The 19,824-nt window shown below is 45.5% G+C and overlaps 1 protein-coding gene across 1 annotated transcript in view; it reads right to left on the bottom strand.

The window, feature by feature from the left end:
• Positions 1-19,538, bottom strand: part of LOC146198388 (uncharacterized) — a 52,644-nt gene extending 33,106 nt beyond the window's left edge. Inside the window, exon 1 of the mRNA XM_084591888.1 lies at positions 19,439-19,538. Coding sequence (XP_084448014.1) covers positions 19,439-19,538 — 100 coding nt within the window. The remainder of the gene's footprint in view (positions 1-19,438) is intronic.
• Between the last annotated feature and the right edge of the window lie 286 nt (positions 19,539-19,824).

The raw sequence follows: 19,824 nt of genomic DNA, 5'->3' as shown, positions 1-19,824 counted from the left end.
TCTAATAGCACCCGTGTACTGAGAATTGGCGGTGATGTCGTGCAATGCGTTGCTGTGACGCTTTCCTGCGAATGGAAGGGTGCAGTTTCGTACATCACCAGAACATGTTCAAGCAGGAAATTTAAAGGACGTCAACTCTAGCCTTTACCAAGCGGTAAACCACTCTTGTTATTTGTTTGCACACCGCACGAGCAAAGTGCTCCCACGGTATTCATTGTTGGTCATATATTAGTTCTGAAGTGATAGTGTATAAATGTACGCCTGTTCTTAAAGTGGTATCAAAAAAGGACGGTACCGCTGCCCTCCGGGAAAACTAGGGCACGAAGAACAAAATTCGGTAATAAAACGCAGTGCGCAAACGCTTTTACCAATGTTGGAAAAGATAAAAAAGGAAAATCAAGTGCAGGGGACCTCATCAACAAAGAATTAATGTCTGGCACTTCTTAATTTTTTTTCTTATATTTATAAATTTAAATTGGTTGCGTTTTTTATGTTATACTTATTTGCAACGCACCTTTCGTTTAGTTACTTGGCGGACATTCCTTAATGCCTCTTGAGGTCTAATGTCCAAAGTGTTTCGTGTATAATTCCGGTTTTCAAAGTCCACATCATTTCTCTCTCTCTTTTTCTCTCTCTAACACACACACACACACACACACACACACACACACACACATATACACACACACACACACACACACACACACACACACACACACACACACACACACACACACACACACACACACACACACACACACACACACACACACACACACACACACACACACACACACACACGAAATTGTTACGGTTTATTGCGGCCATATGGTACCAACCATGCGAACTCCCAAGGTTACTCTCTTTGGAACCTCCTTGGCAAGCACTGTGTGAATTTGTCTATGGTACCAACCATGCGAACTCCCAAGGTTACTCTGTTTGGAACCTCCTTGGCAAGCACTGTGTGAATTTGTCTATGGTACCAACCATGCGAACTCCCAAGGTTACTCTGTTTGGAACCTCCTTGGCAAGCACTGTGTGAATTTGTCTATGGTACCAACCATGCGAACTCCTAAGATTACTCTGTTTGGAACCTCCTTGGCAAGCACTGTGTGAATTTGTCTATGGTACCAAGCATGCGAACTCCCAAGGTTACTCTGTTTGGAACCTCCTTTTCAAGCACTGTGTGAATTTGTCTATGGTACCAAGCATGCGAACTCCCAAGGTTTGGAACCTCCTTGGCAAGCACTGTGTGAATTTGTCTATGGTACCAACCATGCGAACTCCCAAGGTTACTCTGTTTGCAACCTCCTTGGCAAGCACTGTGTGAATTTGTCTATGGTACCAACCATGCGAACTCCCAAGGTTACTCTTTTTGGAACCTCCTTGGCAAGCACTGTGTGAATTTGTCTATGGTACCAACCATGCAAACTCCCAAGAATACTCTGTTTTGAACCGCCTGGCAAGCACTGTGTGGATTTTTCTATCGAACCTTAGGAAAGTAGTCGCTGTCAGTTCCAGGCAGTTCGCATTTCTGCAATGCATTTATAAAATAATGGGAGGGAGAGAGAGATACGAAGAAAGCAGTAACACAACATTGATCTTTTCCCCCGCTTTTTTCCTGCCCTTTTTGCAAGTTGGGAGTTGACATTGTTCGAGAAATAACATAGAGGGAAAGGGGAAACGAGTTATTGGAGCAGTAAAAACCATACTGCTCCAACACTTTTGAAGACGTCGCCAAAAATAGGAGGAATGTTTATTAAACGCGTAGAAGCCTTTCAAAATCTGTGTTGCACACTTTTTTTTTTTTTGCGAAGTTTATTGCCTCAGGGCATAAAAGGAATGTTATGATGGATGAACTTATTCGTGGCTTCCTCTCCATCTTGCTGCTTACAACATAGTGTGGAGTAAAATCTGAATAAAAACAGTAATAATGTAAAATCCAAGAGGTAAATGTGTCCGGTTTTCTTATCCAACCTTCGAGGAAAGTTTAGGAAGCGAATGGAGCCTGCAGTTTGAGCGTGCTTTCGTTGAAACTGCCCTGACTAATGGCGCACAGATCAGCAGACTGTGGAATCGAATCCACACGCCGGCTGAGTGCGGGTCGCCGAAGAGCTGCTGCGTCAGTGCTCGATTAGTATCTGTCTGCGTCGGCACTCCGGGCATTTTTCTTCCCCTGGATCGTTTTCTACTCACTCTCTTTTCTGTGTTAAATTTCTGTTGATTAACCTGTTCTTATTTATCATTGAAATGATGGGTGATAAGTTGTAATGAATGAATGAATGATGTTCAAGCGCGCCAACTCAATGACCATTTTTATTTCTATATCTTTTTTGCGGAGAGGACTGGTGCTTTCACTTCCCATTTTCGCCTCGTCCGCCTTCAATTCATACATTGCGTTCTTTCACCATTTCCCAATCTTACGATTCCCGATTCTCATGGCGTTTGAGACTTACGCTCTGTACCTTCTATCAGGTGTAACACTTCTGAAAGGAGGGCTAGTTTAGAAGATCTTTATTAGTCATGCAGCCATATCATTTTACCACCTACCTCAGTCTTTTGATTTTGACAGCCTTCTCTACGAAGCGGCACCTCGGTTTTAATTTTTTTTTTCAGCTTCCACCTCCACTGCCTTCTTACCAATGCATTTCTCGTCTATCGTTTTGTGGCAAGCCATTTACAGCATTCGTTTTTTTTTTCTTTTTTGAAAGCTCAGCGAAATTCGGCTGTCGCTCTGAGATGCTCGTTCTGTATGTTCTCTTGCCACTTTAGCACACTTCTGCAATAAGCTGAGCATCACCAGGCACGACAGGCTTATTCAACAGTAAAGCGTGATGACAATACTCGCCTACAGGGACGAACATTTACTTCAGTGAGAGCAGCTACCTTCAGATATGGACATAAGAGGCAGTATGCTAGGAGTTTGTTCGCTATATTTGTCTTCAAAATGCCGGCATGTTTCTCTTAATGCTGTTAGTGCACTGTCCATGCCAAGGGCGAACGTTTCCCACTAATTCAGAGCAAGCTCGATTCACACGAAAACTTGGTGCCCGTTTCCCTGGCGCCTTATATGAAATTCAGATACTGCCAGTAGGCCGGTAATGGATTCAAGGTGAACAACGGAAAGGCGGGCCTCGAGACGATCGCATCACAGCCCCGACCCTCATCGCACCACCGTGCGCCCTCTCGTCAGTCCCTCCTGTGTTCCTTACGCGGCCTCTTTCGCAATGCCGCACGTCTTCGTACGTGTGCTCAAGGTAAAAAGGGAGCACTGCGCGGTACTTTGGCGCTCACCGATTAGGATCTTCCCCTATTCAATCCTCAAGGGGAATTCGGCTCCCCAGCCCTGCTAAAAGAAAGCTATCAGTTTCGGGAACGACTCCGCAGGCGGCATTCCTGAGATCGAAAGCGCAATGACTTTCCTTTGGCGCCTCCCTTATAACTCTCCTTTTTTTTCCCCTCTCTCTCTCAGTGCTATACATTCACTATACCCTGAAACTCGATGAAGGGCTTCCTTTCGGTAGCGAACGTCTCGACTTGATGTCTGTGCCTTCACTTCGTTACTTTTACCTTTGGCCGTAACCGCCTGACTTAGTCCGCATATATACATTCCACTGCCTTTCCCGTCGGTGGATGAGACGTCGGAAGCCGAGTTCATTGCGAGTTCGGCCTGCGCACCTCCTACTCAGCGCCTGTGAAGAAGCTCACCTACACCTACCGCGCCGCTCTCCAGTGGAACGAGGCAGAAAGGCCGGAAGGCGCCTGTTAGCGCTGACCGAGGCCGAGAAAGCCATTCTTAGAAGCGGTAACTGGGGATCGACCGTGAGGGCAACACGTGGAGGCGGCGCTGTCAAATTGAAGACTCGCTCACGTCTCACGCAGCCGCGGGAAGCAGAGATAAAAAACTTTACTTGCATCACGGTGAAAGGCCTTTTACTTTGTCGTACTTTCACACCCACACTTTCGCTGAGCAAATCCTCGATTAACTTTTTCCCATTGGAAGAGGTGCAAACTCTGCAAGTCTAAGTTGCCAGCCTTTTATTACCTCTTTTATTGCTTTTTTGGATTCGCATTTCCTCTCTTTGAACGGAATAACTGTACCAATGTAGTGGGACCTTTTTCTCAGCTTTACCTCAACCCTGACCACACCGGTAGCAAACGCGAAGAAAAACAAGAGAGGAGTGAAACCACCCGCGAAAACCAATGGTGTTCAGATTCTGCCTCCGTACGGCTGCTGTCACAGCAAGGATGCAGGGAAAAATTGGAAAGGCGAGCGGTTATGTGATATGAAAACTTTGAGGTAAGCTGCTCACGACAGTTGCAACAAGATATCGTAAACTTTCGTTTTCATCAAGGTCTCGCGGTCGTCGTTCACGCGAAACAATTTCAACACATAACAGGGTCATCGGATGAACCATTGGTCACGTGATCAGTCTAACTACAGTTTAAAAAATTCGCCCCTGAATCTCCGAACACATTTTGTTGTCATAATCCTTTTTGGCATCCCCTTTTCTCACGCGCCTGAGCTACAACTCACGTCAGGCTAGGAAAGCAACGCTTCAATTATTTATTTTTTCACTGTATTATATACTGCCTTATTATTATGTAAGTATGCTTTTCGACAGTCAACAGAGAGACAGCAGCAGGTCTTTCAGTTGTCGTGAAACCAACGGCACTCATTTGCATTAAGGTTCATTTGTTGTATCTGTACTAGCATGTGAAAGGTGTCTGCGCAATTCAGTACTGCACTTCTTTCTCCTTTTTCGAAGTACTTTTACGATGGTCCCGCAGTAATATACTGTGATCTACAGGCAGCGCTGATGGCACTTATCCTCGTCGCCCTCTCTGCCGTCCATTCTTGCGGTCCACGCCTTCTCCTCAACGCTTGTTGCTTCACACTGTACTTGCCTCTCTCACCTGTACTCTCATACATCTCGCTGACGATAAGCGATCGTAGTTTTGGTGGGTGTTACGATATTCAGCGTTTTGTAACCGCAATAACCGAAGCGCATGCAGTGGCCTTGTACCTTCGCAAGCTTATTTGGTTTGCCAAGTATACATGCATGCAGGAAAAATGCACGGTAGCAGCCATTTTTGCAAGCGTAAGTGAATTTTTCCTTTCTGCAACGAAAAAAAAAAAAGAAAAAAAAGTAGGCTTTAGGTAGGCAGCGTGCAAAGTTACGCATGCTTATCGCAGCGCAGTAACCGAGACTGAGGGCTGCAAGTTTATAAAAAAAAAAGCTATAAAAGGAAAAAAAAAATGCATGGCCATGGCACGATTTCTCTTTTGTACCCCACTCGTTTCAGAGGAAATTTTTTATGCCTATAGAAGAGAGAGAGAGAGAGAGAGAGAGAAATAATAACAAATAAAACCTCGATGGCGAAGAACGTCTGTCTGCTGCCTATGTTCCCCTTTCCTTCCGCGCACGAAGAGTTATTGGCCGGATGCGCATACACCAGCGGCAGCGTTGGTTGCTGCAATTCAAGGTGGCATCTTCGGGGCGCGCGGAAATTGAAGGTCGGATGGCTCCACCCGCGGGGGCCGTGCAGGTCAGCGAACTCATCATATACCACGGCGGCCATTACAGACGCACATATGTGTACCGGCACTACAGCCAGACACGTTTGTGGCAGAAAGTGGCGACCAAGGTTTGCCTAAAACGCAGGTTCGGTGCTCGCACACCAAGACTAGCTCGGCTACATCTCATGCAGACCAACTCATGCAGACCAACCTAGAAAAACGTCAGTGACGGTATGCGCCATTCCAGATGCCGTTGGGGATGCGTCGAGGCATCATTATGTTCCAATTCACAAATTAGATCATGCGTTTCTAAAACGTGGGCCACAAAAAGGAAGAAAGGAGGTACAAAAAAAAAATCGTTTTTGTGATCTTGCTTCTTTTCCTTCAATCAAAAACGATAACGAAATCTGTTGAAAAATATCGCTAGCCTGGCTAACAATGAATTTCTCCTTCCTTCGCGACTCCGAAAGCGAAATGAAGACTGCAAGGAATTATCTCGGAGTGGGTGTTTGCGCATATCTTGCTGCCCACGAGTACGTCGAATCCATGGTGTACACCTCGAACTCCGTGTCATCAGGAAGAAGACATTTCTCTGCCTGACAGGAGTGCAGAAGTGATGCGCAAGAGGAGCTAAGCTAAATGTTTTAAAGCGGAAATCTTTAAAAAAAAAAAAAACGCGGAAAAAGGGCGAGTTGCACTCAATGGTAATAATTCGCCTCATTGGGCTGAGAATTAAAAAAAAAAAAGCGCAGAACACTGCGCTATAGTTTGGTTTTATATACAAATTCGTTCGCATTTCCGTGTACGCTTGCTTCCAATTTTTGGTGTCAAGTGCAATATGCCCAGTTCTTTAGTTGTTGCTGTATTTTTTGTTTACAGTGCCGAGTGCTGAGTTTCTGCACGAAGCATATATATGCTTCGTGCAGAAACCCCTAGACACGGTCCCCGGCCTAAATACAGGAACTAGGTCAGCTGTGCTTCCGCGATATTAAAATAGGCGAGAAGATATGCGTGCGTAGGCGCGGAACCAGAGCCACCTATCCCCTTCATGGAACCATTCGAATTTTCAGCCTATATAGATCCTACTCCTTAAAGGCGCGCGCCGCTTGCTGGCTGTTTCCTCTGAGGCGCAACGCCGCCGTCAAAAATCCGCTTTCATCGAATGCAGCTGCTTCAGGAAGGCTTCAAATAGTCGCAGAATAGGGGGAGGTTTTATGCACTGACACTACTTCACTGCGCTTCGTCTTGTTGACGCAGAGTTTGTTTGTTTGTTTGTTTCAGCTCAGTGCTCAGATAGCGATCTATACGTTTTTGACGTGCAGAGCATAGCAAGCTGTCAGCATAGGCTCCTCTTCACTCGGAAAGCACTCTGTTAACCACACACCGTCGGTTATGAGTACATAGACGAAGACGAAGCTAACTCTGCTGATGTCACTGCATGCTTGCTGACACCACCGAAGGACGGCTCCTCTTTTTCTAGAACCTAGTCTTCTCTTTTGACAGCTGTTTTCTAAAATCACAATGTTTTTGTGATTACTGAGATTCGTATCTTTTGTTTGACGAATGGAAACAAAAGTGTCAATCTCGCGAGAACAGACGCGTAGTATGAAAGGGTTAAAGCGCGCCGTCCGGATGTTGGAGAGAAATCGTTCACATAGCTCGATCGTCTTGAATAAGTGATTTTTTGAATGGCTGTAACCCATTCAGTCCTCTGTCGTGATCGGCCTATAAAATGTCCGACAAGAAGTATAGCGCTCGTACTCCTTTCTAACGCACCGGTCAATAACAAGTAATGCTTTATCGAAATGCCTGTCCTGCTAATACTGATGCTGTTGCACCTCAATACGCTCGACGCTAACTTGCAGTGGCAAGGCTTCTCCTGCAGCTTTTCTTCAGCCTCTTGCGAATGTCAGTTATAATATTTTTTGAGGCTAAATACTGCGCAGTTATCTATATTTTAAAGTTTTTAATGCGGAATCGGCGAGCTGGTCATTTAAAAACGCGCGCGTGGATTTCCTATTTCTCCCGCCAATCGCCGTCCTTATTCTGCGCGGGCTTTTTTGGTACTGGGCATATTGTTGACATTTCGTTCTACCACTGCATTTAATTCGAGATCTTTATTTTCGTACCTGAAAACTCGTTTTTTTTTTGTTTGTTTCTTGGAAGAGTGAATAGCGTAAATATAAGATGCTCTGAAATTCATCAATTACGTTTCCCAACCTTTCTTCCCCGCTTTTCCGTGGCCTTTCACTAAGCAGATCATTCATTTTGTCTGGTTCAATCAGAATGGAAGCCCGCGCACTTTCGACACTGCATATATTAAATGAACACAAATTCCTTTAACTGGAGTTCCTGCATGAAATGATTTCAAGAGGATTACGCCAGTCGTCCGCTGGAATTAGACATCAAAGCGAGATGCCCACGAGCCATACACATGCCACATCCAATCAATTATATTTATCCGCACGTTTTGACATTACTGAAGCTTAAATACCACGATAAGGATATTTATACCTCCCTGAAATGGGTGAACCACTCGAAATAGAATGATAAGTTTCAGCGACAAAAAGCAACGTTGCCCAAAATCACCATGGGGCATTGCGCATTTCGTCCAAAAATGATAAAAAAAAAAATTACTGACAAGCGTTAAAATGATTGTCCTTTCGTAGACCGCACATAATTTAATTCTAAAACCTGTTCAAATCGCTTTCCTCGCTGCTGTCGAAGTATAAGAGGTTAAGCAAGCCGAATTCGACGAATGCCTCGTCAACGCCTTTGTAACCCTTAGAGTCCGGCATATCGGTTAAAGCAATTTCTAGTACTGTTTTTTTTTTTCGTGACGCCGTCGACGGCATCTTCATGGAACCTTTTTTCGGATAGTACAAGGCCTGATCCCCCTAGAGGTTATTTATAGAGATTCATAATGCAAGCACTGAAGAACAGCCATCTCGAGCAGCATTCGATTGCGTATCCAAAGCTGGGTATATAAAGGAGTTGTGGTTTACGAGGCTAAAATGTATCCATAGAGCCACTAATGTTTTGTTACGATATAGCTTATGGAGCTTGTTCGGTCAATAAGGCGTCGCCGAAACCCATAATTGGGAAAAACGTCCTGAAAAAAAAAAAATACGCACTTTATCTTGTGCCCCACCGAGGTGGCGCAGGGATTATGGGCGCTCGACTACTAAGCCCTAGGATGCGGATTCGAATCCCGGTCTTGGCGGCCGCTTTTCAGTGGCGGTGACAAGCAAAGCGCCCGCGTGCTGTGCGCAATGTCAGTGCACGTAAAAGAACCTCAGGGGGTCGAATTTTTCGGAGCCCTCCACTATGTCGGCTCTCATAGCCTGAATCGCTTTGGGACTTTAAGCTCCATGAACCAAACTAGACTTTATCTTGTTCCAAGATTACCACAGAACCGTGTTTTGAGCAGTGTTCATGATGATCATACTATTTCGCTTCCCATTTTGCATCCATCTGCTGGTTAATTTAATTGCTAGTGTGCTTTAAAGATCCGAACTGACGACATAGGTACCTCCAATTGTTTGCCGTTCATTGTAAGTGTAGGTGTCCACCGGGAAGTGAGACAGATACTGCGTCTTCCTTGGCACCAAAACCAAACCGACCAAAGACGTTTAATAGCACTAGAAAACTCCGTGTCAGTCTCTCATAGCCAAAAAATTTAGGGATGAAAAAGCGGTGTTAGAGGCGTCATCGCGGCGAAGCTTAAGCGTCGTACCAGTTTTTTCACAACTCTTTGCGTCTTCGGTTACAAGACGCGACCTTTAAAAAGATAATGAATAGTCCGTACCAGGAGAATGTTTAGCAAATTGTTAGCCCTTAAGCCCTTTAGCCTTATATTGACTGACTATCGTTCGGTAAATATAGATATTTGAAAGAAGTATGGAACAGCGGCAAAGCTCACTTTTGCGGCGTGATGAAAGAAATGGCCAGTAAATTCAAATACAGTAACGTCTATTGTTTCTTTTTTTTGTTGGGAATTATCTCGTCACCCCAAAGAAGCGACTGTATACGGGCGAGAAAGTCAAACCCGAGGCCACGAAACGAGTTTGAAAGAACATCTGGACTATGAGCAACAACATCAAGCGAACCGAGTGCTCAGCAAACTAGCTAGGAAGCAAATTGCAACGTCCTCGGCGCCTCTTTGCCAGAGGAGATATCGTCGAAAATTACACCCTCTCTTTCCGTGGCGCGGGCCCATCGGGAGCAGAGGCGTGCGCGTCTCCTGCTAGCCGTGGTCAGTGGTGCGAGCCGTAGTATATCAGGCATGTTCGTGAAGTGTGCCCAACGTCTGGACGGTGCTGTTGTTCATACTTCCCGTGCTGTTGTTCAGCCTGGAGCTACCGAGCCCGGTCGAGTGCTCCTCCCGACAGTAAATGTCTTCCAGATTGGTGTAGGTTGTGTGCACGAGGCGCCGGTTGACGCCCTCTCGATGTTAGGAAGCCTCGTGATGGCGGCTGCTGCCTGACTTACTCCATTGCTGCAGGGAGGAGTGACAGATGAGACGTGGGGAGGCGGCAGATTACAAGTCGCGGCGTGTACTGCATTGAATTGCGCCAGACTACAAGGGAAAACTTATCCGTATCATTTATGGGAGGACTTAGACACGATGAAAGAAAAAGGAATGAGCAGGCTGAAAAATAAAAGTATTAACGACAAGAACAAAATTGTGATGGCATTGGCTGTGTACTGTGCCGATTGCACTTGTCTCTCTGCGGAGAAAGTATAAATAAAGGAAAATAAATGTAGGTTCTGGCTTTACTTACAATGCCTGAGGTCTAGTGCAACTACAAAGTTATGCGGACCGCACAGACACAAGCGCAGGCTCACCACCTCTAACAAAGCATTGGTTAAGATCTGTTAGGATCTGGTTAAGAGCAGCACAGCGCTCGAGCGATCTATAGACAAGCATAATCATTGACTAATGTGCTGGCTAATGCAGCAATCAAATCCTTCTTTCTTTCTTTCTTTCTTTCTTTCTTTCTTTCTTTCTTTCTTTCTTTCTTTCTTTCTTTCTTTCTTTCTTTCTTTCTTTCTTTCTTTCTTTCTTTCTTTCTTTCTTTCTTTCCTTCTTTCTTTCCTTCTTTCTTTCTTTCTTTCTTTCTTTCTTTCTTTCTTTCTTTCTTTCTTTCTTTCTTTCCAGCACCACCTGCTGTTGAGGGCTAACCGCGCGTTAAAAGCCGTTTCTGTTTAATGTGCGTCCCATCTTTGAATAGAGAGAGAACAAAAAAAAACAAACTATCCCATATAGAGAGATCAAGCGCTCTAAAGATCCTGAATATGTAGCCCCAGATCGCGATGGTTGTCCTCGAGTGCGACAGCAATGCCCGGGACCGTGCACTGAGGGAAATATAGAATATGAACGCATGAACACACGTGCAACTCACTTCGCTGCTGAATACTGTAGCTCAAAGCAAAGATATCCCGTTACATTTTTAAATACTGTTGGGTTGCCTCTGCTCGAAATAAGACGATACCTGTTCATATGGCCTATAATATATTCTAAACGCAGCGATTAACAAAAATATTTTAAAGATAACCGAGACTATGCATCCTCACGTGGAGATAGTTATTAAAGCGATGTTTACTTCAACTGTAGGATAAATGTGCTTGCGAGCACTTTTCTCTCCTAGGACGCTACATCGGCGGAACATGTCACCAGAGAAAATTTTTGCTGGACCTGTTTCACATTTCTGCCAAATTTGAGAAAGCTTCTTTATAATAATACTCCTCGCTCTAAATTTTGTTACGCTTTCTCTCAAAAGGTATATGATACTGTGTGAATGATTGTATTCTTTTAATTTTCTCGTCTTAAATGCTCATCTGGCTCCAATGTGTGCATGTACTTTAACCCTATTCATTCCCACCGCTCCTGCGAACACCCGTAAGTGTACGCATGCTCGCTATCCGAGCAAATCAACAAAGAAACAAGCAAAAGAAGAGGCCGTGAAGGTCGGACCGACAACGTTAGCTTCTTTACGAGCCTACCTGCCCGCATTCGTATCTCGAAACATGATCTGATGCATCGCTCGATGACCACAGCCTTGAAAACGAGCGGCCTGTTCCACTTGTGCGGCGTCCAAGTTTGCGATCACGGCCGGTTCGCCGGGCCTTTTGCAAGGGGCCACTCGAAAACCGGCATAATTTGGCGTCTCAGCGGGCACACGCGTTGTTATATAGTTAAGGCCAATTAAAGAGCGCTGTTGTCCGGCTTCGCGTGTCACGAGCCGGCCGCCTTCTGTCCGGCGGGAATATAGTAATCGCTGCGTCGTATCAGGGCGCGTTTGTAGCTGTAACGAGTACCCCGAACCATGTCCGCCTGTCGCTGTGCCTGACCTAATGAGCTCTCATTATGCAACCCAGTTTTCGCAACCTGCCGCCCACCCTTCTATCGAGGGGAGTGTGGGAAGGATGTGGTGCTCAACGCCACTGAAATCTGGTTCCCGTCGCAACTTGACTGAGCCGATTAGGAGGCATGCAAAGCGCGGCTGCTAAGGTTAGCTCGCACAACAACCCTTTTACGATGAAAAAACAACAACTGATACACGCCGTGTAGCCGCGAGCAGAATATCAGGCAAGGGAAAGCGGCGCGCGATTCGAAGCGGCTTCACTACTTTGTTTCTGCCCGCGAGCGTGCGCCAACTCTTCAACGTGCGCTGAATGAGAGCTGCGGTGTGGGAGGGGGTAGGGGGGGGGGGGGTGCTGGCGTCCTGTACTCGTGGGCGTGCTCATGGGTCATGCTCTGCAGAGCAATGTGCCACACGCAGCCAGGCCAACAAGCCGAGCTGTGCCGATGCAAATCGGTCGCCCTTGCCCTCTTTTCATCTCGTCCTCCTCTCATCATCGTCAAAGGCGGTGGCAATTATTGTACGGAGCGAGAACGGGCCGTTTGCGGCCGCTACGCAGTTTTTGGCGGTTGTGGCCAGCTGCTTCGTGGACTGTTTCCCCTCGGTGGGGTAAAGGTCGTGTGTACGCACAAACAAGTGGCCCTCCGTTTGGAGCGCGGCCACAGGCATGTGCGTTGTAAAGATAATCCCTGAAATGGGCCACCCGGGTCTGTTGCCCCAGTTTTAATGGGTGCCGGCGTTGAGCGTTCACGGGCGTCGAAACCTGCTGCCTCTGATGCGTTGTTTCATGGCAGCTATTTCACGTTTTTTTTTTTTCTTTTTTTTTTCGCTGCACTCCTCTTTCAATTCGTTTTTTCTTTCGCTCGCGGTCGAAGGGAGGAATGAAGAGAAATTAAAGGTTTTAACGCTTGACGGAGAGAAGTGTAAGACTCGGAACAAAAACGCCAACACCAGAAAGAAGGCTCTGGGTCCTGGAAAAATCGTGATAGCCGTATAACCGACAATCCAGTGACAATCCAGCGGCTCCGGTCAGCGAATAAAAGTGAGTGCGCCAGAGTTTATAATCAGCGTCGCGCCCACTCTTAAAAAAGCCCGCACATGGCACTCCATCCGCTGGATTTATCACACCTCCATGTTGATGATTTGGTTTAGTTTGGTTTAGGTTGTGGGTTTTAACGCCATAAAGCGACTCAGACTATGATAGACGCCAAGTAGAGGACTTCGAAATTTTCGACGTTCATTGAAATTGCAGAATACGAGCGCCCTACTTTTTGCCTCCACCGAAAAGCTGCTACCGAGGCCGGGATTCGATCCCACGTCCCTGGGCACAATAGTCGGACGTCCTAATCACTGCGCCGGCCTGCGGGGTATACCTCCATGTTGAGTGTTTAACAATATAAGTTAAATATGAAAATATGTAACAAAAAGAAACCGACCAGTATATATAGGCGTTTTCCGGATCCCGTGTTCGTAAGATACATTGTCACGACTCAAAAAAAAAAAAAAAAGTCCAGTTCGAGAGGTACAAAAGGCGAAAGTTGGCTAACGATGCTTGCAGAATATACTTTTTTTTTGCTTATTTTCAAATTTTCTCCATGTCGTTTAGGCTAACAGTACTATTCGCTGCAACACGAGCTTTTACCGGCCGCCTCGAAATTTAGAGCACTCCTTACTACGCCTGAGGACCATGGGAATGAAGGCAAGCTTTGCGCTATAAAACGCCGATATCGACTGATCACGCCGTAAAATGCAGTATATATATATATATATATATATATATATATATATATATATATATATATATATATATATATATAACAACATTCCGACAGAGCGGCGTCTAACTGATATCATCGACTGGGGCTCCTGAAGCAGCAATTGTAAGCTAAACGTGTCTGGAGACAGCAGTAGGCGCGCGGCGGGTCACAATGCTAACGTCAGTGCACGCGCAGCCTAGTTGTCTCTGCATTAAAAAAATAAAATAAATAACGAACAAAAACAAAGGCTAGCACATCAAGGTTCGTAAAATGCACTTTATGCTTCTCGGAGCTCATAAGTTGCGCAGCGATCTGCCTTTAAAAATTCGGCGCCATATCTGCCACTGGGCGCGGGACAGGCACTGCCCATGATGCTGTCTCGGACAACGTAAAGTTCACGACTCTCCGCGCGCACTGACTGCATGAATAGTTGGCTTAAATCCCGGGCAGTGATTCTTCATTGGTTGTCTTGTGCGCATTAGACCTGCATTTAATGCCAGAACGTAATTTCGCAATGGCCGAATGAGCGACTAAGCCGAGCAGTGAAGGCATAAAAGAAAGGCCGTCACAAGTTCATATCAAGTCTTTTGTTTATCAGACTGTGTTATTCTTTTTTGGGGGGTATTTTATCTCGACATTGTACGCGTAAGGAAGCGTAATTTGCCTTGTGGAGTAAAGCGCGGAACGTAAAAATTGCACTGCAATAGCGCTCTTTTTAAAAGGCTATGGGCTCATATCTATCCCAACCTTCACCCCAACCTTCACCCCCACCCATACCCTCACCCCCACCCTTAACCGCTCCCCCACCCCTACATCCATGAAGCAACTTAGTTCTGCCGCAAGGTAAACGCCTACCGTAAGCAGAAATAAAGACGTAAAAAAAAAAAATATATATATATATATATATATATATATCTTCGCGACAGGATTCCTTGCGGAGATAGTTAATGAACGTAGAGGTAGGTACCATTACGTTGTACTAGGGATCGAACCCCTTCATCCATACCGCGTGCTGGGTAGAGGCTTGTACCACTAGGCCACCGCAGCGGTGTATTATGCAACCGTAACCTTACGGCTATCACTGTCAGAAAATGAAGCTTGCCAAGAAAAGCTAGAGGCGACTGTCTCACGTATTATTCAGCATGGTCATAAATGGCCAGGCGATTTCGAAAATCACGTGATCCCTGCTCCTCCTCCCATTTGTTTTACATGTCACAGTCGTCGCCAAGCCATCTTTCACGGGTGCCATTACGTTATATGAAACTTTTGCGCTTTTTCGACGGGTGTTTCTTTCTTTTCCTGCCATCCTGTCGGTTCATGTTGCCAGAATGTTGTGTTTTCGAAAAGATTATCGGTCTGAGAAGAGTAGAATTTAAAAAATGATAACAGCGATCGCTGTTATCATTTGAAAGGCTTAAGTGAGTACAAATATAGATGTGCCGTACGCTAAAACAACATATTCGAATTAGCTGTTTTAGCGTATACGGCACTTCAGTGTTTGTGCTCACTTAAGCCTTTCAAGCACATCATGGTAATCACTTTTTTTCTGTGGACGTGACGCTCATTTTAAAGGGATTACTTTGTGAAACTTTTTCGTGCCTCTAAACTAAATTACTCGTTGCGGAGGGCAACACAACACAGGGGAACTTAGAGTTAGCAGCAACCAGCTGGGACAGCCCCCACCACACGAGAGCTTCTGCCTTCCGCGGATACAGCCAGTTATCGAACCAGTTATTGAACCCGGAAAGTTTGCTTAAGTACGGATTCCGCGTACTGAAGAAGACGATTATTGATTGAAAAGGTATCTCATCATCCTGCTGCAAACAAAGAGGCCGGAGAACTTATTTCGTATTGTGCATTAGTGCTCTATGTCCAAGTTAGATACCCAAAGCTCTCTAATTGGATAAGAATATTTAATAAGCTTAAATTGGATTTGCATGTTCAAGCGCCCTTGGAAAGCGCTTCTGTCTCAAGTGCCTCTAAGCGTGATTTAGATTTTAACTGAATGAAATAAGCACCGGGGAGCACTGCGCTGCCTAAAAGCCCAAATGGCAGACTAATAAATCGATAATGGCAGATTACTACATCGAAACTTCGAACGCAGCGCCATAATTATTCCTACATTAAAGGTTCGAATACACTGTATCTCGAAAAAAAAAAAAAAAAAAATGTCCCCCGGTTTCCATAAGCTAACGTAATTTGTAGTCGCTGACAGGGAGAAAAGAGACTGAGAGTGGAGTAAGGCATGTCTTGATGTGCATACAGTGTTCTGAAAACATAGTTTATGCATCCTTTCTTTGCAGACGAGGGGAAAATCGGCTGCTTTAAATTTAAAATGAGAATGTGCGCAGAGTACTTGTTGCTCCAGAGGTGAACCAGCTTCAGGATAGCTTTCATGCAAAATCTCTCTTCGCTTGTTATCACTGGTACAGCTAGCCTGAATAAAACGGATTTATTTGGTTTAATGAATCCAAGTGAAATAGCGAACATATTCGGAGAATCATGTAAATGACCTAATACGATGTCAGGCAGTTCTTTGGAACCTCACTCGCTGTCGTCTCTGCGCGTTATGTTACGCTTTGAGCACCAATATGTACTCAAAGACGGCGCAAATTTTCAAAGGAAAGCGAACGTTTGAGCCTACATTACGCACAGCAGTCACGTGCGCTCGCACAACAGCATACAAATTTGTTGCATAAGGAAATAGTCGGACAACCTTGTGAGCGTGTCTGAAGAGGACTTAATCAGATGGAAGACATATTTGAATAAAAATTTCAAAGGAGCCGAAATACTTTTTTTTTCTCCATAAAAGAAGAAAAAAAGGTTAGAATCACTTCATACAATTTAAGGCTTCAATAAATGAAACGAAAGACGCTTCGCGAAAGTGACATCTCGCGAAATGCACGTATCTCATGGTAGCAATAAAATTTTTGGAGGCAAGATGCCTGAAAAGAGACGCGTTTTGTAGTTGCTATGGTAATAAGGGAGTAATTGCTCATTGACATTCACCCAAGCGCAGCCATACGGCTACAAAGGAAAGCTAGAAAGCTTTCTCGGAAACTTCATAGTTAAAGAAGAATTAGTCCTGTTCCGGGGATGAATTTCAGAAAACGTTGCTGTTATTTTAATGGGCGCGCACGGAAAGCGCAAAGACTATAGGCTAAATAACCTAGCGTGGGCTTCCGTAATATGGATGTCATACCGAGCTCTTCATTTCCCTACCGTCTGTTCTCACAAGCCACTCAAGCTTGACACAGAGGCCAGGAAACTGAAGCGTACGATACTAAGTGTTTCCAAAGGGCAGAGTTCCAGCAGACTGTAAAGGGTCAAAATAATATAAATACTAAATACATGTGACCTTACAATTTGAGGACAGTTGCATAACAGTGGAATGCAAGAAAAAAAAAAAAAACACAAGTGGAACCGCGCAGTGAAGTGAACGAAACGAGCAGTAACCCAACGCTGATTATTCGAAAATAACGCGCGTAAATACGTATGTTTCTTCTTTAACAGTTCATGCAACTATAAAGATATGTACACACAAGCTGCCAGAAAACTTTCTTTGTATTTGAGAAAAATGTTTTGCCTCTATTTGATCAAACTATCCTCACTGAAGGAAGCTCGCGTGCCTCTGCCCAGTTAGTTAGTTTCGTTCGTTAGTTAGTTAGTCTCTGTTAGTTTCGGTGTTCATTTAACGAAAGAACAAGACGTCCGTTGACGTGCTGCTATTTGAATGGCGTGAGGAATACTCGGCCCGCTTGTGTGGCTGTAATAGCTGTCACTGGCCTTTTATGTTTCCTAATTGCCCTCGTGCACTCAGGTGGCTTAACATGCAAATAATCTGAAAAAGCGAGATGTGTAATGGGCAACGCAAACAGATAGAGGCTTTCGCAAAGAGACAGCTTACCTCCACAAAGACGAATGCTTCAAAATTTGGAATTGCCTTTCTGCGTTTAGTGGGCGAAAATATGATTCTTGGCATATATATATGCTTCGCGATTGCTCTGGGCACTGTTTGCATCGAGTTTCGTTAATTGTAACTGATATGTTAAGCAAGTCACATTCTTTAGCAGTTGCTTTCTTCACAGAACACACAGGGCTGTGTGTCGTGTGTATCTCTCACGTCCCTGTATCTTGTCAACTTTAAGCTTCGCTCAAATATAGCTGACGCCTGGCTTTGCGTCCTGTGGCGAACTTGTCTTTTTACTTCCAGCTTTATTTTCCTTTTCTATCCAGGACAGTCGTAATTCATCAGCCATCTGACGATAACACAATAATTTCACCGTGAACATTTAGCCAAATTACAAAGGTGATTGCATCCATTAATCAGTAGATCCCTTCTATATTCGGCCGGCACCATATAAGTGGTCAGGAGATCACCCGCGCAGAGCGCGCCAAGACTTTTGCGAATCTGGTGCCCGTTCCGAGATTTCTTCGGCTATTGAAGACCATCGAACTGAACGATTCAAAACGGTAAAGAACATTTTGCTGAACCTCATACGTGAGGAGTAAGCCTGAGACTGGACAGCGATATAGGAATCCCGAATGGGTCACTACGTTATGCACTACTCCCTCGTCGCGCAGTGACATTTTTCGGACGCAGTCATGGGATGTAGGCGCGGTTGTATTTCAAAAGTCATGACGCGTCCCAAAATAACATGACCTGTCCACCCAGTCTTTCTCCCTTCTACACCTCTGCTGTCCACATTCACCGAAAACTATATGCACGCTAGAATATGCCACTGAAGCCCATACTTTTGCTACGAAACCGGATGCCATGCATTTCGAAGGCTGCATAAAATAGTGATTTCGCGTGAACAGTTGTACACTCCATACAAGTGTCAGTTACGCTCATTTTGATGCACTGCCCTCACGCGGCTTCTGCCCTGCGCCGTCAGACATCAATGCCAACCAGCTTCTTTATTGCTCATCTATTGCTTTTTTATTGCGCAGCGTAAGGTTGTCGTATTTTTGTTGCGTTTTCAAGATTTGCTCAGCAATTGGAAATAGCCGATTACCAATTAGCTAGCCTTATTTAGTCTTCTCGAAAGCGGTCTTGAACGCCTGATATAGGTTCTGTTCAAGTTGCAGTAAACTCTGAGATGGGATGAATGGTGAAACAGTGCACCAATTTTCGGGTCTCGCAGATACACTCGGGGAAATGGACGCTCTCGGTCACGCGTGAATGATAAAGCGGGTCAAATGGCCATACACCCGACCCCGAAACAAGAAATTTGCTCAGGGACTGCAACCAGCTTAACACGTTTGTAGAAATAGCCTTGTATGTAAACAACCCGCTTGGTCGCTTGTTTTATCGGGATGAGCTAGGCATCAAGGGCCTTGGAAATCGTGAGCGCTCACTGCCGGGATGAGGAGGAATGAGGGTGTTTTACTGTGCGTATAATTTGAAGGCTTCTAGTGGGTGCCTTGAGGATAGTGAGATCCTCGCGAACAAAAAAATAAAAATTCAATAGTTAAAAGTTGTGTAGGTCGACGCGTAGAGAGCTAGCCACAAAGCTCTCACTAAGGTACGACTTACAGTGACATTGCATGAACGCAATAAGAGGGTGCGAAGGCACCGGTTGTGGTATGGTATGTGGGCTTTGCGGTCCAGAAACTTCACGCGCTTTGTTAGAGATGCTGTCGTGGATGGACTCTGAAGAGCCGAAGGACCAACAACGTACAGGAACACTTCAGAGCAGCCTTCAAACAAATAAATGCCCGTTGCATGCTCCCCGAAAATACGGCGCTGCGTTACGCATTGACACCAAGGTCGCCAGTGGGGTAGTGCTTACCGTGAGAGTCTTCCGTCTCGCCTCCGCTAAGCGCTGCCGACGTCACCAGCTCCAGTGTGCAAAGGAGGAGGACCGCGGCCACCACGATGAGTTCCCGCATGGTTCCGATAGCGCCGCTGGTGATGCCGACCGCTACTGTTGCCACTAGGACAATACTTGTGCCACTAACGCTGGCGATCTACCGAAACCTGCGACGACGGCTCCACACCACGTTGTGCCCGTCCGGAGTCTGTCGAGCTTTGAAAAAGGGCGCGCTCCCCCTCGGCTGTTCCTTCTCGTCCACCACTAAGAAGGGGGCGTGGTTAGCATCCCCACGCAACGGCTCACGTGACTGACCTTCTCCAATCGGCCGAGCGCGGAGGGCGTGAGACGAGTCTCTCGCCTGC

Source organism: Amblyomma maculatum, chromosome 2 (genome assembly GCF_055883805.1).
Source record: "Amblyomma maculatum isolate TAMU_Amacu chromosome 2, ASM5588380v1, whole genome shotgun sequence".
Lineage (NCBI taxonomy): Eukaryota > Metazoa > Arthropoda > Arachnida > Ixodida > Ixodidae > Amblyomma > Amblyomma maculatum.
The sequence above is the reverse complement of the archived record's forward strand: the minus strand, read 5'-3'. Positions and strand labels throughout refer to the sequence as shown.